At 41.1% G+C, this 23,181-nt stretch overlaps 1 protein-coding gene across 3 annotated transcripts in view; it reads right to left on the minus strand.

Moving 5' to 3' along the window:
* Positions 1-22,449, minus strand: part of NFX1 (nuclear transcription factor, X-box binding 1) — a 103,336-nt gene extending 80,887 nt beyond the window's left edge. For 2 of the 3 annotated variants that reach the window (XM_082291203.1, XM_082291202.1), the window contains exons 1-3: positions 22,393-22,449; positions 11,808-12,857; positions 7,842-8,003 (exon numbers count right to left, since the gene is read on the minus strand). In XM_082291203.1, coding sequence (XP_082147329.1) covers positions 7,842-8,003; positions 11,808-12,857; positions 22,393-22,417 — 1,237 coding nt within the window. In that variant the 5' untranslated portion in view covers positions 22,418-22,449. The remainder of the gene's footprint in view (positions 1-7,841; positions 8,004-11,807; positions 12,858-22,392) is intronic. The other variant, XM_082291204.1, reaches the window with a different exon arrangement.
* Between the last annotated feature and the right edge of the window lie 732 nt (positions 22,450-23,181).

The following is a 23,181-nucleotide window of genomic DNA, read 5'->3' on the forward strand; positions in this document are numbered from 1 at the left end:
GTTTTCAGTGTTAAGTTTTAAATCTCTTTTTGTTAAAAATAAACAGATGAAGTGTTGGGGTTCCTCCCCCCTGCCATGTGGTCCTGGGAGAGGGGCCCTGGGGTAGAGGCAGGGCCTATGGGGTTTCCCTACTCCCTGGTCAACCTCGTTCTCCATTGGTTGTTTTGTGTTCCCCTGCCCGGGAAGGACCCTCTGGTCCCATGATTGCTACAGTTCTTGGGAGGGTTGCTGACCAGGCGGATGGAAAAATAAACATCTCTGAAAATATCTACCAAGAATCGGTCCATGTATTTTTTTCCACGGGCCTCATTGTCTGATACACGTGTTGCAAGAATCCCCACTGCAACAAGTACACATATGGCAGCGGGGTCCTGAGGGTCCGATGAGACCTGTTGGTTTTTACTCCCGTGGCTTCAAAGATGCTGGAAAAAGATACACTACCTGGGAAAAAGGATTGTTTGTGGTTAGCTTAGCTCTCCTAGAAGTGGAGAAGATTGCATGACAACAACCAATTGTTTTGAGAGGCCCTTTCAAAGTTATTAATCTCTACTGGGATCCCGCCACCTGACGGGGTGGCCCAGAGGGCCTCAGTAAGAAAGTGGTATGCTCAGATTGAACATTATTGTAGCATCTTCTCAGTAACTGAAGGAGCTGCAAAAAATCTGGCAATCCAAGAAACTGAAAATTTGGGTAGCAGCCAAGACAAACCTGCCTCAGCCATTAAAGTAGCCCCTCCTTTTTCCCCCAAACAGTCAGCAAATTCTTGGTTTACAGATGCTTTTGCCAAGTGACAAGGAAAGGTGTGGAAATAGAAGGCTGTAGCCCTCCACACTTCCTCAGGTGAACGAATTATCACAGAGGAGGGAAGGCAGTGCCGAAGTTGGTGAGCTGATAGCTGTTTGGAGTGTTTTCCAACGTGAGGCACAGAATACTCCTCTTGTCTGTATCTACACTGATTCCTATGCTGTGTTTAAGGGATGCACTGAGTGGCTTCCTTTTTGGCAGCAAAATGACTGGGAAGTTAACAGAATCCCAGTATGGCAAAAGTGGCAAGAAATTCTAAATACTGCAAATCAAGGGAATTTTGCTGTGGGGTGGGTAGCCTCTCACCAGACAGATGGAAATCCAGCAGGAGAGTGGAACAATAACACTGATGAATTAGCAAGACTAAGTCCTGTGAAAAAAGATCAAATTACAGAGGACTAGGAGCACTTATTAGAATGGCTGCATGTAAAAAGACAACACACAGGTGCAAAAGATTTGTACAAAGAAGCCCTTGCTCGCGGTTGGTCTGTTACCAGAGAAATGTGTAAAACATGCATATCAGCCTGTGAACAATGCCGCAGATGGCTAGAAAGACACCCTTTGGAAGATGACCCTCTGCATTTAAGAAAGGGTAAAGGCTTATGGGATGCTTGGCAGGTAGATTATATCAGCCCCTTTAAAAAGTCAGGAGGTAAACACTTTGCACTGGTAAGAGTAGAGATAATAGCTGGGTTAGTCCAGGCCGATGCCTTTAAAAGAGCTACAAGAGATAATACTGTTAAAACATTGCAGGGATGGTTTGGAACTTTCCCAAAACCACAAGAAATTCAATCTGATAATGGGTCTCACTTTACTGCCAAAGTTGTACAGGATTGGGCAAAAAGTGAGGGGATTAAGTGGACTTTTCACACCCCTTATTACCCTCAAGCTAACAGGATTGTAGAAAGGACCAATGGTCTTTTGAAATGACTTTTAAAACCACAGGAAGGAAACTGGGATGTTTGGCTATGGGAAGCTGTGAAAGGTGTGAATGATAGATGGGGGGTAAACAGGTGTCCCAAAATCACTGCCTTTTGCCCAACAGCTCCAAGCATAATTCCCTCACTACAGGGACCAAATGATCCTAAGAATCCTGCACACTACCCTGGACAATCTGTTTTGGTAGACCTCCCTACTGTAGGAGAAGTACCACTAGTGCTAAAAAACCCTTTGAATAAATATGCATGGGTAGCCTCTGATGCCCTAGGGAGAGAGCATCGGATACATATATGCTGGATAATTCCATCAATCTAATTTTCTGCCTTTTGGTGGCAGACTCTTGTGTTTACTTCTCACAGAAGAACTCCAAGGGATATGAAGACCACAAAAACCATGATAAAACTAGTAATAATTTTCTGCATCTGACCACAACACCATGGCCAAAAACCAGCTGAGTGGCCATGGTCTGAAGCTACCATTAGGTACACTAGTGCTCTAGGATCCTGTCCCAGAGATCATTGCCTGAACCTAGCCACTGTAGTACTGCACGACTCTGAGGTATACCATCCAAGTGAATGGGGATGGGACTTGAAGGATTGGACTAGAATCCTAAAAGGAACAATTGGTAAAGAAATTAAGGTAGGATGCAGAAAAGTAGAAGGATCTCTTTACGAGAAAGCTTCCACCACTGCAATCGGCAGAAATTTTCTAAAACCAGATGGGAAAAGCGATTTGCACCCCAACACTATGGACAAACTCTGCCCTACAACAGAGCAGATGTGTGGATGCTAAAAGGCAGGAGCAGAGAAACTTTCCAGCTCTGTAGTTTGTGAAGTTTTTCCTTTCTCATGCTTTAGCTGAGAAACAGAGAAATCCAGCATCTCACAGCTTCTCTGTGAGAAGCTTTCGTTCTCATGAGAACGGGATGGATAACCGTTTGTAAGAATGTAAACCGTTTTTGCACTTGCAAGTTGTTGTGGAAACTGTAGAATTGTTTTCAGTCTTGTGAGAATAATATTTGGAAATGGGTGTCTTACTGCTCAGCCTATCACCTTGAGAGGTGGTGAGTGAATAAGGCAATCATGTAATTTCTTTATTGCGAACTACACTATAAAAGAGGAGAAATTCATTAAATGAGGTCTTAGCTCTGCTTTGGCCATATCATCTGACCTGCCTATGTCGTGAGTTCGCCGTTCTCTGGGGGGGATAACAGCGACAGTGGATGTGTGACAAGCAAACCCCCTTCACCCTATGTTGTTGTCAGAAGAATGTTGGTAACTACACCTTAGACCCCAGTACCAACAATGCTGAAAGCACGAAGCTTTGCAAAAACGAACTAACTGACTGCTGGTACAACTTTACTTTAACCAAACCAACCTATGTAACATGCAATTGGCGAAATAACCCAGCAGATCACCAAGTCTGAAAGGTTTGACTTATAAATTCAAAATAAACGCAGTAGCAAAGCCCATACTGAGTGTAGTAGTCACATACCATGTTATAAATACCCCCCTTGTGTTAGATGAGAAGAATAATGTTTTCCCTCCCTTTATGGTAACCCGAGGTGATGATGTTACAATACGATGTAGATTAATTGCTGATTTTTTTCCGAACCTATACACAGTTATAGCATTGGACCTCACGGCCGTGTTTTGTTTTGTGAAATTCAAAATCAAGATTGTTGGCTAAACTTAAGTGCTGTACAATTTTCCCATAAAGTCATGTGTGGTAAAAACAACACAAAATACTGGGGGGAACTCAAAGTCGATGTTGCAATACATACCACCCAACCACCGGTTATGCTAAACCCAAGAATTTTTGAAATTGGACCATATATAATTAGGAAATCAGGCCAACAACAAATATTGTTTAATCCAGCATGGTCCCTTAAACAAGCCGAATTGCTGATGCAAAACAATGTCTCAGAAATTCAGCCAGCTTGTTCACCTTTTCTGCAAACTTCCTTCAAGGGGTGGACAACCTGGTTGCGAAAGTGGAACCCTTCTAAGAAATGAACGCAAAGAGACATAACCAGTGTTGTGGGAACAGGACTGGGAATTTTAAATAGTAGTGATTCAGAAGTACTAATGAATAAATTGGCTGCTACAACTAGAGATCTGACTAAATTACAACCACTGCAGTCATCCTTATTAGCCTTGGGAACTCATCAGTGGTTGTTATCAAACATATTATCAAATTGGGAAAAGATAAATGTGAATGACCACAAATTGATAATTGACACGCTCGATGCTACACAAAACGACGTTTCTTTGGCTCTCAGCTGCATCCAGGCTCAGTTGTAGATGCAGTCAGTTGCTGCCTCAATTATAAGAGAAGGCGAAGAAGGCACTCTTCCTACTGAAATTCGGAAAATAATCTGGGACGGTGCCACTGATTTTGAAAGAGAATTCCAATCCTGATGGAATTTAGTGAATTTTACCTACAATCCCATCACAAACACAGCCACAGCCTTTGTACTAACCATACGTAATGCTTCAGTGCATTTGATATTCCCTATCATTGCATTAGGGCTGAACCATGATGCAGCTATTCTCTACCCTTTCCAGCATAGAGAATGGGCCCGTCAAATTGGTAAGAAGTGGCAAACTGCTAATTTGGAAACTTGTATTGTCCGAGAACAACAAGCATTCATCTGTGAAAGTAATGCAGTTAGAGCTCAAGACATTTGTTTGGATACAGAACAAAATAATCTGTCCTTTTGAAATTCATCCTAACAAGATTCCTGAAACAATGCTTGTGTATATAGGCAGTGGATGTGCATGCTTAAGAACTGCATGTGATAAGGTAGTTAGAGAAAATTTAGTAGTAGATACTAAAAATCATTCAAATTTTTGTGTTTGTAACTTTACTAAAATCATAGGATGTGATTTTTCATATTTAGCCCCACTTACTTCTTATCACCTTTTACAGTCCAATTACACACTGATCCACTAATTATTGCCTACCCCCATTGGGATGAACCTTACTTTGGTAAAGCAATTGTTGCTTCACCAAGATTTAATTGAAATTTTGGAAAACATCAAGAAAAACAGACAGAAAATCTTGGTAACTGTTCATCATCACAATGTGAAAGAAATACATCATGCTCTAGAAAGAGTAAAGATAAGATGCTGAACATGGGTGGTAGGATACTCTTTTTGGGTGGTCACCTACTGCTACAGGTGTCCCGAACAAATTGTGTCATCCCATCATTGTTCTCTTGATTTCAGTTTTGATTGGTTTTATCAGTAATCTTATACATCATGAATTGTAGAATGATGAAAGGGTTAACACAATTGACATCTATAATAGATGTACACGATTTGGTCAATATCCCATCCACTGTGAACACCCCTAAGGTTATTGACACGAGACGAACTACACGAGTATCAAAACAAGATAAGATGTGGTAAGAAGTTAGACGTGTATTTTGATTAAAAAATTACATGTGTATTTTAATTAAAAATAGCTTTTTCCTTCTTTTTCCTTCTTTTTCCTTTTCTTTTCCTTCTTTTCTTATTTTTTTCTACCCTTTTCCGGCATATGCTACCAACATTGGTGAGTCCTGAAGACTTCGCAACAACACTACGAAATTGTGCTGATGGAGCTCTCTTGATGACAATCGTGAGTCATGGGGTGGTGTAAGAGATGGTTCGAAGATCCCTCATCTGCCTCACGATCATCGCCAAGGACAGAGACTGAACACAGGAGTCTTGGCCTGGCTGAGGTGGGATGTCTGCCAAGTGTTGCCTGCAGGTGTGCCCACTGGGAACTGGTACGCATTCCTGAGGAAATTAGTGCAGGTCACGGTGGACTGTGCCATCCTTGCTGCCCAGGCGGGAAGGACTGCGCTCAAGCGGAAAGGAATGACCTGTCCTGTACACTTGTCCTGTACCTATTTCCCAAAGCAACGGGCCCCAGAACAACAGCTGTAGATTTGCCCCACCTCTTGGCCAGTTGCCCCTCGCTTCTGAAAAGGACTACAAAGGGACTTCCTAAAATAACTGAGATGAGATCTCCCCACAGAAAGAAGGTGAATCTATTGGCAGAAGACCACAAGGACTTTGTCTCATCTGTTAGTAGCTATTCCCACCCCCCTTCTTCCTCTCTACTCTTTTGCTTTGTTTTCTTTATCTCTCCCTCTCTTTCTCTCCTCCATCGCATTACTGTGTTGTGGGCACTTAATAAAGGTGCACGGTTCTGATTAACATTGAAATCCCTTGTGTCCTTTTGCACTCTCAGATCCATAAACGAACCATCACGACCCTTGCTTGTATTAGCGGATCGTGACAGATGGGTAATTTGCTAAGTTGATGCTCAGTAAACTGCTTTATTTTGATTGAATGAGTTGCTTTAAATCTTGCCAATTTTACGATCTTATAAAGTTTTCCAAAAAAGTTCGGTTTTTAACCTCCTGAGAATGTTGTTGCACTTCTCCCATGTGCCCACCTCATGGTAAAGTAGTACCTCAAGCCCCTTTGAAATAAACTCGCCAAGTGAGAACTGGGGCTCACCACCAGCCCTACCCAGAATAGAAGACTATGCATCTTCTGCAAAAAGAACTTTGCAACCAAACCTTTCTGCGGGAGATTTACAGTCTGTACGAGCTTCTGTCAAACATTTGGAAGTAGGTGACATTGTATTTCCTCAGTCTGCCCAGAGACTGAGAATGGCAAATGCTGAACAAGCAGGGTACAGAAAAAAATAAAGTCTACTTCAGGATAATCGTCTTCAGAGTGTGTCTACACCACACAACTGAACTGAGCAGTGGCTGCAATTCAGCCTTAGCTTACATCAGAGCACTCAAAGGGCATAATGTACTGGTTTAAGAATTTTAAAAAGTGGTATAATACAAGGAATCTGAAACAGTTTAAGCTGATGACAAAGGCTGAAGCTTTCTATCTTCTCCAAACTTCCTTTCATTGCATGGCATTAGGGATGGATTCCAGGAGTACTTTATCTGAGAAACAAACTAAGAAGTGGTTGAGTAAAAGCAGACAACTAACACATAAAGTATGTCTTCTGCTTGACTGCTCAGCAAAGCACAGATGAGAGATGAGACATTTCTTGGTGTGTAAAAACACAGCCACAGAGCTTTGCATCTTGAGGCACTGATTTCATTGAATGATCTTATGTATCCAAATCTGGAAATTAGTTTCAGCTAGAACACTGGAAAGGATTGAGTTATGAGGATTATATAAGGCATACACAGAACCCCCCAAAAAAATTGATTTAAAACTTGTTTACAGCTTACTGCTTGTAGTGAACCATTTGCACCTTATGGCTAAATTCTGTCTTAAACAAGCTTGTTTAACTAAAAGAGAAACTTTGAACTAAAGGAGAAATCGCTGTTAAGCAACAGATACTACAGATGCAGAGTAGTGGGGTTTTTAATGCCTATTTCCCTCCTGCACCACAAGCCATCACCATGCAGCCACAAAACTCTGAACTCAGAACCTTATTGCAGAAAATTTTTCCAGGCACGCCCAGACACATACGCTCAAGCCCCCTGTTGGACATTGCCTGACTTCTAGAACCTTCCAGAAAGAAGACTGTGCATACCCAGAACTCCTCCTGGAGCAGGTACTGGGGTGTTTACTAGAAGAATCAGGGTTATAAACCCCCCAATTTTTGATGCATATGCACACCCCCATCTCTGATGGACCCTGACCCCTCCTCATGACCATGAGTGGTGACAGATCTCTCTTTTCTTCTGTGTTTTTGTCTTTTCAATTTTCCTCTCTTAGGGTGATCACACACTTCAGAATGGCTACAATACCCCTTCTCGAACCATTAAGTGTTTTTCCATGTAAGGTTTCAAAGCAGCTCCAACAAAATTTGCTGTTGTATCAGTTATTTAGGGTTGTTTTGCTTTAATCCACCCCCAGGGGTCCCTTTAACAACACACTTTGTTGCCTTGCCTCAGAAGTGGATCACATTGTTATCTTAAACAAGACTTCTAAATAGTTTTCACTGCATAAGAAACACATGAATTTGGATATTATATATATTTAAGAATATATAATATACATTATATATACAATACATATACATAATATAGAATATATATATAAAATAAAATTTGAGACAATACCAACCTTCAGCTTGTGAAGCTGGTGATCGCGCCCACTTCTTAATGCAATTCAGGTGGAATACATGGTAACAATTCTGACAGCTCCACACTGGGGCTACTATTCGGACCACCTCACAGCAAACCATGCACTCATACTTCTCTGTGGTCAGCTGTTCAATCAATGACCCTGCAAATAAAATATATTACCTGTGCATAAAAGAACAGCTAGCCGAGAAACAAAACTCAAATTAAATTCCAAGATTTTATTTAAATTATAACGGACCTTACTTTACCTCAGTGGCTATAAATAAGTTGTTAGTTTGCTCCTGGAAGATTCCAGTTTGATACTTGCTAGGCATTTCTTTAGCTTCAGAGCAGGAAGGAGTATGAGATTCCTATTAACGTGGCAATGTAAACTCCACTTTGACAAATAGCAACTATTCTGATCTTATGAATTAATTAGTTAGTTAAATTAAATAGTTTTAAGATTGGCAGAAGTTTGAGATTTTACTCACCACTTTATATGGGAAATTTATCTTTGCATACACTTTAATCAAAAAAGATGAAAGCTCTTAAATAGAGAAATCTCTCCCAAGATTACATTTAATTCCTATCCTTAAGTATTCCAAGGAGATGACACAAGTATTAACAGCAAAGGACCTGGATTATGGGAATAAGCCCTTTATAAAGTGAGTATTTTAGGAGCAGGATTACTGGGAATGACAGTCAAAAGTACAGGGTCTTTTGAGCCATATGAAAGAACCCAAAAAAGTACTTCGAAAATAAAGCAAGAACCCCACATTAAAGTCAGAACAGCCTGAAAACAGATGTGCAGCCATAAGAAAGGCACCACATAGCTTCATTTCTGTCAGATTAACTCTCATCCACCAAGGTAAGGCTACCAAATACACCTTAAAAATGTTCACAGATTTTAAAATATATTAACTACAAGTGTGAAGTGTAAAAATGTACCATTTTAAGATTACAATACAAATATCAATACAAATGCCAGAGACTGAAATGTTATGGTTTATGGCTCAAACATTTTTATGAAGGACTTTTGCCTATTATAGTAAAATTGTATAACAAAAACTGCATGGAAGACCATTGTACCCTGAATGGGGCCCCTGGGCTGAGGCCCTCAACTGTGAGTTAAACCACCTAACGGATAGAGATAAGAAAAGTGCACTACTGTTCAAAACATCTGGGAAATGACGGATAAGACTGGAAGAGCATGCATCCATAGCAGGGATGTCCAGAAGCTTCAGGGTGGAGGTTATAGTCCCGGGTTTATCTGCTGCCAGGCTTGCACAGACCCTACACCAAAGGGGAGAGGAGGAGAGGTTTTGGATGTGTGGCATAGCCTCTAGTCAGAAGCAGTGAACACCCATCCTCTGCTGCGCAGACTTGCCCAGCTGCGGGGCCCAGTACCCCAGGAAAGCCACTTCTACAGGACACCCATGTGAGACACAGCAGAGGGGACGTCATGACCCATGAAAGGCCCCCCATCAAGGGGTCCCCAGACCCTGCACCAGAGAGCACTGCACGTGATGCAACATGATGCAACAGATTCAGTTTTGCAGGGGACAATGCTAAACCTGCCCCCCTCAGGGGAGGCACCTGGGTGTTCCCACCTGGCCCATTATTAATCCATTGGGTTCTATACTTTTCAGCAGGGGACCCTGACCACCAAGAAGACCAGAGGGAGGGGAACAAGAAGACATCATTGGGACCCATGGAGGGGTGATATGTTTCTACTTAATCTGTCTCTATCACTCCCCCAGCCCTCCCCCCACCTTGTTCTATTTCTTTCTTTCTTTTCCTTTCTCTTTGCCTCTTTTACTATTCAATAAAATATATCAATTTTTTGGTATCAACATCTAACCTTGTTCATGTTTTAATCTCGTTTTTGGGAACATTTGAACCCAAGTCCATTTGGCTTTATTCCCAGAGAGTTCTCTTTGCTCCTCTGTGATTAGACTGGATCGCAACAACAGGGAAAGTTCAAATTCATAATGAAGGAAATACAAAATGAAAATTATAGAAAAAAATTACTGTCAATTCAAAATGTGCTTGTACCACATGTGACTGCAAGCAAGCCCATGGCTGCCTGGAAACTTACAAGTGTTAACATTGTTTGCCCTCCTCAATATGATTTTCAGGTTTGTTTTCTAGACCTCCTGCATCAAGCCTCACAACATTTAGAATTAACAGTAATTTCTACTTGTTATCCCATAATTATTATCTGTTGTAAAGGAAGATTCTCATGCAAAATATAATTATTTTCTCCAGAAGATTAAAGCTATACCATACTCAGAAACTGTAGCTGTCCCAGAAGTAGTTAAAAACCCACAATCCCAGTTCCCTGGAAACAGTGGCAGACAGTGTTGTCAAAAGAGCTTCCAAATAAGGCATGCAAAGACTACCATTTTGGAGGGGGAAGTTCCCTAAGTTCCCTGTGAAAGACTGTTACGTATCTTCCTGCTTATTCCATGTGATGTTTTGCATTTAAAAATAATGCTGGGAAAAAGACTGAGGTATCTTCAATTTCATGATTCAAATAGAACCCAGGAGCATGACAGTTTATTTATTTAGGTTAGAGAGGATCAAGGAAGATCTTGATCCTCCTAAGAAAAGAAGGTTTCCAACTAGAGGCATCTTGTGATTCATGATTACGCTATTACTTTCTCAGCTGTGAAAGAGGAGATGCTGAGAAACAAAGTCTTCAACAGATTTGATATCACAGTTAAGAAAACTGGAACTAGTCTACCCATCTCTATCACTGTGCTGCAGAAGATAAGGTTCAGATGCTTTGTAAAAAACCAAATAAATATAATTCTTGGTGTTTCTCCTTATTGCTTCTGAACACTTAAGCCTCTTAACACTTAAGTGCTTAAGCCTATGCAAAACAGGAAGAATAAGCTACCTAAGTTGTTGAAACAAAAACCAGTATCATAGCACTGAAGAGATTCAGCTGATTTCCATTTAATATTTTCAGTCACTAATGGTATGAGTCAGCAGAAAATTCACTCAGCCAAAAACCATGGGTCTGATTTACATTGCCAACAGTACACATTTCTATTCTTAAACGTCCAAAACCAGTATCCAGATATTGCCTCTATTTCTAATTACCTGCTGAGAAGGTGATGCCTGATGATTTTTGTCTTTTTTCTTTTATATAATTCTCTGTATTCTTTATACACATATTTGGAGCTCTGTAGAGAGCTGAATGTAGCCACATTTTCACCAAGGTTCAGTCCCATCTGAAGTGGGATAATTTAGCAGGGGCTTGAACTGGGGGGAGGAATTGTATCACCACTTGTGCTCCTAATTGGTGATTTTTGTCAATTATGCTAGTTTACTAAACTTATAAAACTGTATGCACCCCGGGGGGGGGGGGGGGGGAGGGGCTTTTGTGGACATTTTCCATATTTGCCCATGGAGGCCTCCAATAAAGACCAGCTTTTATATTACCTCCTAATATTATCTTGAAAATGTGTGTTGTTTCATTCAAAGGTTCTTTAAAGTATCAAAGGTGCAGAAAAAAGCACATAAAATTCAGTTATGAGTAGAATACTGTTTCCCTGTCTGGCATTTTCCTATTTCTACATAAAACATGAGAAGACTTATTCTGCAAAAATCAGTTTTAGCACTGTCCTTCTCAAGTCGCATTGTTCAGAATGCTCAGAATTTTACTCCCACAACATACATGTTTTAACATGGTACCCGACTACGTCATCATTTGTAGTTTGGTAGTGAAACAGAAAAACTTTTAAACAAAATCTGTCCTCCCCTAGTAAACTTACAGAATATGTTCCCACTGAGAAATCATGCATTTACATTTAATTCTACCCTCTGAAACCAGTACCAATTTAATAGGAAATAATAAGCCTCTTCAGCTACTCAAGGCAGTAGCTGAAATGAAGACTGTTTAAATTATTCGAGATCGTATCTTTAATATAGGAGTCCAGGACAAGTCTACAAAACTTACCTGTATGAGTTTCTTTGTTTTTTGGTACATCACTTTGCTTTTTCCAGTACTGGGTCCAGCTGAAATGAAGTGAAGGTACTTGATCCCCCTTTAGCAGGAACTTTCTTCCATTGAACCTGAGAGACTCAGACAACTGATGTCTGATTTCACTGGTCAAGTTTTCATCATTTTTGTGAGCAGCGAGTTCTTTCTTCCTTTCATTTTTATCTTTTGGAGTATATGCAACAGAAGACTTCTTACCTACTTTTGTATTTTTACTACGGTGAGAATCATGTCTTTTCTGACACTCCTTTTCTACTGGAGGTTTATTCCACACAGGCTTCCGGGCATATCTTTTGTTTACATTATTGTAGCCTTTTTGCTCATCCCCACTTCCAAAAGGTGCATCACAGAATGCCTTTCCAACAGATGATTCTGAAGAGTCAGACTGTGTCAAATCCAAAGACGGAACATTTTCAAACAGCTCTACTTTCTGTTTAGAACTCACTCTCTTTTCACGGTCATGTGCCTGCTTTCCCTTTTCCCTGAAACCTCTCCCAGACGTATGCATCAGATGTGTTTTCTTTGGCTTTGCCCCTCTGCTATCTGCATTAGGTACCTCCCTGTCACTCTCTGAGGAGAGAAAATCACTATATCCTCTAGCAGGTGCTCTTCTACCAGGTACTACTGCAGCATCTGAAATTCCTGGACCTGCAGCAGCATCAGTAGTACTTTGCCTTATCTTATTTCTAGCACATGTGCTATCATTTCTCATTCTGTGCAACCTCTGGCTTTGCAAGCTGCGATTCTTCAAACTTTTACTCATACCAAAATATTGATGGAAGTCTTCAGAATTCCCATACTGACTTTCTGGATTACAAAAGCCATGATGCTTTGTGGAAGAGCGTTCATAATCTGTACCTCTTTCAGAAGACAGACTAGGAATTGGTATATTACTTCTATTCTGATTACTGCTAAGGTCTTTCCTATCTTTATTTACCCAGTTTACATCTGTAAGTTGTCTTTCTCCAGGAATGGAATCAGCAGCATCAGGACTGAAATTCAGTGTACCTAAAAAACAAAAAAATTCATAAAACTTAAAATAGTAAATATTTCTTTTCGACCAAATTACCATGCATGCAAAGGTCCAGAAGTTCAATCAATCCCACACTTGACAGAACAACTGCAAACAAGTGTCCAGAAACTAGAACTGAATCATACAGTGCTTTGTAGAAGTCATCTTTACGGAAGGACTGTGATGACCCACAGCTAAGAATACAAAAATAAAAGGAGAAGAAAAACTTTTGAAGCAGTACAAGAGACAGAAGTGTGATAATCCGTGTTTAATATCTGAAGTTTTTCCTAGCATGTTTACACACATACAAGAACCTGAATAAAAGGGGTCCTTTAAATACGTCTATATCTGAGATTTTAGTATTATACAAAACTTTGAATATAAATTAAAAGTAGCAGTAGTAAATACTCGCCTCAACTCTGATTACACTGTTCTACATATAGACATATTAAATGATACAGGGACTGCCCAGGGCAGCGGTGCAGAATTATTTTTCTGAGGCCATCAACATGAACCATGCTTCTACATCAGAGGTCTTCTGTAATTTCTATGTCTCCAGACAAAAGAAAGAGAAATCCTGTGTTGCTCAGTTTCCTGTAAAATTGTGCCAGTAGTGCCTGCCTGCAACAGAAATTATTATGTGAATATCAGGAATAGTTTAATTGGCAGTGGCAGATTGGTGAAGTCTTACGCAATAATGTAAAAAAGTAGTTTCTAAAATCTCATTTAAGTAGTTCCCATTTTACTGGTTGGGTAGGTTACCTCACATGGTAGGGCCGAGTGCAGTTTATTCCTGGTTCACAACAATTTAAAACAATAATCAAGCACTTAGGCCGTGACATAGGCTGTCCTGGGTTGCAGTGTATTCTATTACCATCCTCATGAGCTGTTGAAATCAGGTGGGGCAGTGTTTCCTTGCCTCCTCCCCCCAGACTATCTTGCTGTTAATGGCCCAGCATTGTCCTGCCGCATGACTCAGAAATAACTCCCTCCGGACTATCTTCTGTTAATGAGCCCAATCAACACTTGGCCTCATGACTCATTACCCCATTGTGAGATGCTCCACCCAGAGGGAGGAACCAAGCATCCCATTGTGGATATAATTCGAGACTCTGAACACCAGAGACAACTCCTTTTCCACTGGCTTTCCAGAGGACAGGAGCTACACAGCCACCAGTGGACCTTCGGAGGAAGAGCAGACCCTTTTTCTACAGGATCACTGCTTCAGAAGACTGCAGCCACCATTCTACCAGACTGCTACCACCACCCTGCCTAACAGGGACTCAGGTTGTATCTTGACTCTGTCAGTTTGAACCAGTGTTTTCTTTTACTTTTTTTTCCCTTTTCTTTAATTTCCATTAAATTGTTATTCTGACTTGGTGCCTCCCACTGGTTTGTTTTCAAACTAGTACATAGGCCAAGAGACTCTCAAAAGACTAATGTTATCTAGGTCCCCAAACTACCAACTATTTTTTCAATAAAGATTGGAAATTAACATTTTCAAGGGAAGAAGAAACCAGAACATTTCAAGGCATTAACATACTTTTTTCCCCAGCGAATTAAATTTGCTTTCAAATGAAAGATGTGTTTTTTAAACCTCTAGGAATGGTCACAGCTGCTATGTGAAAGTTGCTGGCCAAAGAAAAAAATACATGACTTTGTGGAAGTGAAGCTTGAACCTTAATAAAAATTAAGAATTTAAAATTACATTTAAGGATGTTTTAACCACATAACCTAATTCATACTTCAGCTTTTAAAGAGCAGTTGAAATCACTTTGGGGTTTTTTGTCTTTGCAAAAACTATATTATATATTATCTATACAATATACATAATTTACTATTATCTATATAGTATATAATTTACTATTATCTATATTTGCTATATCATATATATTATTACAATGTTACATTACAAGATCATATATATTAATACAGTATATTATATATTATGTGCTACTCTATACAGTATTATATGCTATAAATAAACTAGATACAAATGGCAAATACAAATAGTTTGTTTTTTTAAACTGAAATACTAACCTGATTTTGAGACAACAGAATGAGAAGACCAGACAGAAGTCTGCTCTTCAAAACAGCGCAAGACTGAGTTAAGAATCAATCTTAACTCAGGAGGAAAAGAAGTAGAGAGGCAGGTGCTGATCTCTTCCTCCCAGTACCAGGACATGTGGGAATGGCTCAAAGCTGTGTCCCCCAAGGAGGGGGGGCACAGGGGGGGTGGGGAGGTGTTCAGACACAAGGTGAAGGAGGTATTTCTTTGCTGAGAGTGTGGTCAAAACCTGGAACAGGCTTTTCAGACAGGTGGTCAATACCCCATGTCTGCCAGTGTCCAAGAGGCAATTGGACAACACTCTTAATATGCTTCAATTTGTGGTCAGCCTTGAAGTGGTCAGGTCTGGATTCAATGACCATTGTAGGTCCCTTCCAGTTGAACTATTCTATCATTAGGAGTGCAGACCCTAGTAAGTACCAACATTAGACTTATCCATATGAAAGAATCTGGACTGCAAACATTCTATTTTTTTCAGCATATGTATCCCTGTGCAAAGAACTGCAAATGTAAAGTTGTCCATTTTACTTTCTACAACACTTTCAGTTTTCCCAGCATTTTGCCAGTTTATTTTCTATCACTAATAAAGAGCAGTACAATCATAAACCATAATTTTACACAATAACATAAACAGCAGTCATTCAATATAGACTACTTAAGTTTCACACATTTTGATTAGAAAACAGAATGCAATCCTATAATTACACGTAAACCTTATTTGAAACAACCCATTTTATTAGCTGTTTTAAGTTTTCTTTTGTATATTCTAAAACTTGAAGTCAGATGAACAGTTAAAATTTAGTAAAAACAGGTTTTGCAAAACTCACACAGCTTGCCTCTAAAAAGTATAGTCTATTTTTAAAGACCACTGTTTCTTTGGTTATAAGATGTGGTACATAAAATGAATGGATGAATTACAGTCAGATTGCCCTTTGAATATGGCCTCCAAGAAGTGTAACCAGGATTTGAGATGTAACTGTGGAAGTAATATTTTGAAAGCATTTTCCAAATAATCTATTAAGTCTGAAGAAAAAAAAGAAAAAACAGAACTTGGATATTTAAGAGCACCTCCAAAATATGAATAATTCAACAGGACTTCTTACATCAATAAGATTCCTATTCTTGCTGTCAGCTTCTACATGACGAAGAAAATTCCAGAGTGGTAAATTTTACTAACTGATCTGTCTCCCAAGACAAGAAACCGCAAAATAAAAGTCCAAGTGTAATAATAAGGAGCTAACATCGGCTGAAATTTTCTCTGACATGCTTACACAATCATATACAAAAATTCAAAGTAAAAGGGATCCTCCAAAGCTAAATTCCAGCCTGTATTTCTATTAAAAAAACATAGAAAACCATAGTACCTTTAGAAACAACTTCTATATTGTCCCACCTCTGTGTCTGAGAACATCATGAAACGGACCCTTCTAGAAGTTATGCTAAGGCACATGGAGGACAAGGAGGTGATGTGGGACAGCCAGCACAGCTTCACCAAGGACAAGTCCCACCTGACCAACCTAGTGGCTTTCTATGATGGAGTGACTACATAAGTGGACAAGGGAAAGGCTGCAGATATTATTTACCTGGACTTCGGTAAAGACTTTGACATGGTCACCCTCAACATCCTGCTCTCTAAATCAGAGAGCTGGGTGTACTGTTAGGCAGATAAGAAATTGGTTGAAAAGTCATATCCAAAAAGTAGTGGCCAAAGGCTCAGAGTCCTGATGGACATCAGTGACAAGTGGTGTCCCTCAGGGGGTCTGTATTGCAACCACTGTTATTTAATACCTTCATTAATTATACAGTCAAAGGGATACATTGTACCCTCAGCAAATTTGCAAATGCCACCAAGGTGAGTGACGCAATTTACACCCCTGAAGGACAGGATGCCAAAATATGTACTAGTTTGAAAAACAAACCAGTGGGAGGCACCAAGTTGGAATAACAATTTAATGGGGAAATTAAAGAAAAGGAAAAAAAAAACCCAAACTAAAAGAAAACACTGGTTCAAACTGACAGAGTCAAGATACAACCTGAGTCCCTGTTAGGCAGGGTGGTGGTAGCAGTCTGGTAGAATGGTGGCTGCAGTCCTCTGAAGCAGTGATCCTGTAGAAAAAGGGTCTGCTCTTCCTCCGAAGGTCCACTGGTGGCTGTGTAGCTCCTGTCCTCTGGAAAGCCAGTGGAAAAGGAGTTGTCTCTGGTGTTCAGAGTTTCAGATTATATCCACAGTGGGATGCTTGGTTCCTCCCTCTGGGTGGAGCATCTCACAACGGGGTGATGAGTCATGAGGCCAAGTGTTGATTAGGCTCATTAACAGAAGATAGTCCGGAGGGAGTTATCCCTGAGTCATGCGGCAGGACAATGCTGGGCCATTAACAGCAAGATAGTCTGGGGGGAGGAGGCAAGGAAACACTGCCCCACCTGATTTCAACAGCTCATGAGGATGGTAATAGAATACACTGCAACCCAGGACACATCCCAAGCGACCTGGACAAGCTTGAGAAGTGGGCCCACAGGAATCTCGTGAGGTTCAACAAGACAAAAGCGCAAAGTGCTGCACCTGGGTCAGGGCAATCCCCAGTTATCAGTAAAGGCTGGGGAATGAACAGATCAAGAGCAGCCCTGCTGAGAAGGACTTGGGGGTGCTGGTGAATGAGAGGCTGGACATGACCTGCCAACATGTGTTCACAGCCCAACTGTATCCTGGGCTGCATTAAAAGTAGTAAGGCCAGCAGGTCAAATGAGTTGATTCATCCCCTCTACTCTGCTCTGAGTACTCCACACCTGGAGTGCTGCATCCAGCTATGAGGTCCCCAGCACATGAAGGACACTGACCTGTTGAAGCGAGTCTGGAAGAGGCCACCAAGATGGATGGAAGGATGGAGCATATCACCTGTGAGGAAAGGCTAAGAGATTTGGATTTGTTCAACCTGGAGCAGAGACTCCAAAGTGACCTAACTGTGACTTTTTTTATGAATACATTTAGGGATGACATTTGAAGGTGCCACTTAAAGACATTATGCCTAAGTGACTTATTTTAGAACAGTTTCACAGTTTCAGGAAGCTACATTCAATTAGATTTTTATTAGATTAAATAATGTACTTTAATTAGAGTGAAGTTCGTAATTAAATATAAGAGAGAAAAAAATATCTTTACAAAGTCAATCAGAAAAAATATAACACAGTCCATAGAATAGCCCCTTAGGTATCAGAGTTAGTACTTCTTTATTCTTAAATTAATTCAGCTTTATCTCCCAGACAGGAAGAACTGATTTCCTTCTGAAGTTTCATATCAATAAAAAACTGGAATGAAACAAACAACACTGATTATTACCAACCTTTCTGAATGGACTTCAGATATCTTTTAACTGACTGCTTTTAATGAGATATCCATATATCCAGGCAAAAATAGTGTCTTGAGTACTGCTTGGACTGTGTGCAAAAGCAGTGTCTTGAATACTGTGTATTTGGCTCCACAATGAAAGAAGGATATAAAAATATCAGGTGTCCAGAGGAGAGCAACAAAGATGGTGAAAGGACTGAAGGATAATGAGGAGCAGCTGAAAATACAAGCTTTGTTGAGCTTGGAGGAGAATGAAGGGTGACCTTCTTGCTGCCTACAGTTTTCTCATGAGAGGAAGTGGAGAGGGAGTTGCTGATTTCTTCCCCGGAGTGGCCAGTGATAGGACACGATGGAATGGCTTACAGCTTGGTCACAGAGAAGTCAGATTGGATTGTACCAGGAAAACCTTCAATTAAAGGGTGGTCAAGTACTGGAAACAGCTTTAAAGGGAAGTGGTCATGACCCCAAGCTTTTCAGTATTCAAGAAGTGTTTTAATAATGTGCTTATATATCTGATTTAACTTTTAGATTCCCCTGTGTGATGTCAAGCATTTGACTCAATGACTCTTGTGAGTCCCTTTCAACTCAGAATAGCCTATGAATAGATGTTCTATTTATATACTGTCTCTCACTATAAGACAAAGCTAATTTCAGGATGGATATCTTCAGTTTTAAAGCAATTCAAATAACCTGTTACTTCACCTAAAGATAGATGACAGTAGAATGTGCACACACCCATCTCCTTGTGTCAGCATTACATATATCGAGACAAGAGATGATTCAGTCAGCTGTACACAAAGTGCAATTACATGGAAGACACTCCTTGCAGGTCTTAAAATGCCTGTATTAAACAGTACAACAAGAAGAACAACCCAAAAAACCAGAAGAAAAAACCCACAAAGAAACAAAAACAAACCAAAAAGGAATGGTGCATTATGGAAATCTGAGGCTTTCTGCAAAGCACTGGAAGCTTTAAACCAGACTACCAAGTTTGTATTTTTTGTCTTCTCTGATCACTTTATACATCACCTACAGCATTTTATCATTTTCAAAATGACACAGATTTACAAAATGTTGGAATTTCTTCCTAAACAGGAGTTACATTGTTTCAGGCTTAAAAACTCAAGCAGTGCAACCCATTTCCAGGTGAAACAATCTGCATACCCAAAACTCATTGTTAATTTCAACTGTATTAGCTCACCTAATAAAAGATATGCGCCCTTCCTACAACTCTTGCCAGAAATTTAAATTAGAGAATAACACGCAAAATCAGCATTACCATAGAATCACAGAATGGCTCATTTTGAGGCTTCTAGAGATCATCTAGTTCAAAAATCCTTCCCAAAAAAGGTCAGTTGCCCATAACTGTGTCCAGCTGCGTTTTGAGTATCTCCAAGGACAAAGAGGCCATGACCTCTCTGAGCAACCTGTTCTGGTATATTACCATTCTCACAGTAAGAAGGCTTTTCCTTGTGTTCAGCTGGAACATACCTGTAGCCACTTGTCCTTTAATTTAATACCACTAAGAAGAATCTGGTTCAGTATTTTTTATTCCCACCCTTTCGTATTTGTACACAGCACTAAAATCACTCTGAGACCTCTTACGACTAAACAGTTCCAGCTCTCTCTACCTCTCCTCATGTGAGGGATGCTCCAACTCCTTTATTGTCTTTGTGGCCCTTTCCTGGACTCGGTCCAGTATGTACATGTCTTTCTTGTATGCATGGAGCCCAGAACTGGACACAGTGCTCCAGGGGTGGCCTCATCTCACCTTTTCTGCAAAGCTATTTTCCAGCTAATTAGTCCTCTGTATATATTGGTGCACAGTGCTATGTTATTGTCTTTTTATGCTATTATCCAGTTTTATGTCCAATTCAGTGCATCCCTACTTTAAATGGAACATGAAGTTTTAATCATCCCATTTCAAGACAACATGGGAGAGATTCTGGAAGTAGGATTTTGTCATAGATAGTTACATCATCCTAACAAAAGGACCTACTACAGAATGGATTTTGCATAAGAAAAACAAATATATTTTAAGTTTTCACTTTCCTCTTCCCCCTTACAGTGGGCTACTCAATACTTTATAGCAATTCCCTGATTATCTTCAGCTTAATGATACATTGCACCATGTATAACACGCAGCTGTCATTGTGATGGCAAAAAACCAAAACTACATTCAACAGCAATTACAGCAACAGATGGGAAAAAATCCATTAAGAGCTATTAAATATAATACACGTGTCCCTTCTAGGTGCACAGGGATAGAAAGTAGAAAGATACATCAATGTGAACAATTATTATACAATTGTCTTGCTGCTTATAGTTTTCCCCTTTTATAATCATTTCCTGGGTCACAATAATTGTTCACTATTGACAAAATATCCTGGATGGGCAGCACATTTGCGGTGACCCAAAACTGCCACTCTTTGACCCCCTGTTCTACTCTGAGAGCAGAAACATCTTTCAATTTTAAGCTTTCAAAATCAGACACTTGCTCTGTCCATGAAGTTGCAGAGCAAAACCCAGCTTCTATTCTAATACTGCACAGGTACAATTCAAAACTTACCTATGAGATTCTTCTTGAAAGAACAGTAAGTGTTACCACAGAAATGAATGAACTCCAGAATTTAATGCCAAGTAACAATATCTGTGTTAAGTATTGTAAGGCAAGTGTAGAAATGCTGCCCATCCAGACTAATCTTCTGCTTTACAGTAAAGCAATTTTTAGCCCAGTACACCTAAGACTCTTTATTCCAATACACATGTACTATATAAAAGATTTCACAATCAGAGTTGACCTGCAGCCTGACAGCATGAAAGATAAACAGACAAGAAGAAATTTGACTGCACCAGCTTTACTGAAGCTATGTCTCAGGCCATTTCACTTCTGACAAGGCAGTTTGTGGACCCATTCTCATACCACCAAAAAATGAAGTCAAATAACTTTTCCATCATGATAGCCAGGCTGCCAAGAACAGGGGATGCTAGTAAGGACATTGGCTGCTGATATTCTTAATCTGAATTAACATCAGGATGCTGCAAAAGTAGACAATGATCCCTTCTTCTTTACCCAAAACACAAAAGTCCAGGATTCTCCCTGACAGAAATCCAACAACTCTATGAACAATGAAATTAGTTAGCTCATCAGTTGACCTCAATAATATGAAGACATTGATTACCAGAGAAGGTCTACCTATACTACAATACAATTAAGAGGCCTGATGAAAAAACTAAGTGTCATTAATTACTCTCAGCAACACTGTTATTTCTAGACACATACTCATGCCATAATTACGTAAGTGTTCTTCTATTGTTAAGTACCCGGAATACAGGACAAATCATTAAACGCAAGGCTGAAATACCTATCTTGAAAGGTTTCCTCCCCACTCCTCAGCAACAACAACCAATAACACTAAAGTTAACCTGAACCGGCATCATACAAGTAAGCAGGGCAAAACAAACAAAAGAAAAAGTGTTTTCTTGCATGTTGCTCTCAATCCCTGTCCAGGTCGTATACCTAAGATGCTCTCCATCCGTGAGCCCCTGCCTAGATCCCTCTGCAGGTAGTACCTGCTCTAAGCAGTAACCTCCTGCATGTCCAAGACTTCTAGTCAGAGATCCCTCTGAGACCCCTCAAAAAGCCACGGTTTTACAGCAGCTCGTGGGCCTGAGACGTTGTCATTGTCACTGCTCTGTGCAGGCAGCCTGAAACCTGGGTTTTAAGGGCATGGGTGGGCAGAGAGCGGTCAGATTTTCCAGAAACCAAGATACTATTTATTTTCTCTGGCGTTACCATTCGTTTGTCACATACCAGGAGCTCGCACGTTCCTCCTCGGGCAAAGTTCTTCCTAGCGGGCCCTGCGGCAGAGGCGAGCCCAGCCATTTTGAGCGCCATAGGCGCCGCCACGTCGCGGCGGGCGGGGGCCGGGCAGCCGCAACAGGTGTGCCGCAGCCCGCGCAACGACGAGCCAGCGTTCGGCGGCGACCGCCACGGTGCGACTTTCTGCCTCCTAGTATCGCTGGGGAGTGATGACTGCGCCTCCCCTTCACTGCGCCCACCCCATCCTGCAGCTCCCCGTCCTCAGTCTCCCTCCCCCAGCGCGGCAGCCACGCTCACCTGCGCCGGGCCGCGCCTCCGCCATGCCAGCACCAGCCACACTCCGCTGTCCGGCGTCCCAGCTGCCACGCACGCGCAAGACTCGCGCACGCGCCACCAATTGAGCCTGTCTCTCCGCACGCAGCCGCACCGCAGCCGCAAGCGGGAGAGCGCAACCCAACAGGAGGCGGGAGGGGCGGAGCCGGGGGCGGGGGAGAGCAAGGGCGCGGGTTCCTGAGCACAGCCGGAGTGTTGGGTTGTGTAGCGCTGCGTCTCTAGTAGCGCTGCTTCTCCAGCCGCCGGAAGGAGCTGGACATCGGGAGCCTTGTTTGATGCTGTAAAGTTGGAAGAAAGAAAAGCTAACAGCGAGAAAGAAATGCCAATAAATTGACCTTTTTGGTAATCGGCTTGCCTCCAGTATTTCAGAGCCAGGCTGAGCGGGCCAAGAGCAGGAAGAGGGTGGGTACAGGACAGCTCGTCCCTCTGGCTCAATGTATAAAAGAGGTGCTTTCTCTAGGCACAGGATAGAAAGCAGGGTTGTGTCATCAGGCTATCTATTGCATCCTGCAAGCACTGCTTGAAGGAGGTGGCAGAGACATACAAAAAGCCCACACAAGAATTCCATACTACAGCTGGTACTGCAGAAAAATCTTATGCTCCAGCTACAAATACTCCTTAGAACTGCATGATTCGTCATACTGCGGGTTTCAGCACCAGTGTTTAACCATTTTATGATTCACACCTTCCGGCAGAGGTTTGTAGTGCCATGGTTACGGTACATCTGCTGAACAGCTCAGAGGCCTTACAGAG

Source organism: Coloeus monedula (genome assembly GCF_965178545.1).
Source record: "Coloeus monedula genome assembly, chromosome: 1".
In the NCBI taxonomy this organism is placed as follows: Eukaryota; Metazoa; Chordata; class Aves; order Passeriformes; family Corvidae; genus Coloeus; species Coloeus monedula.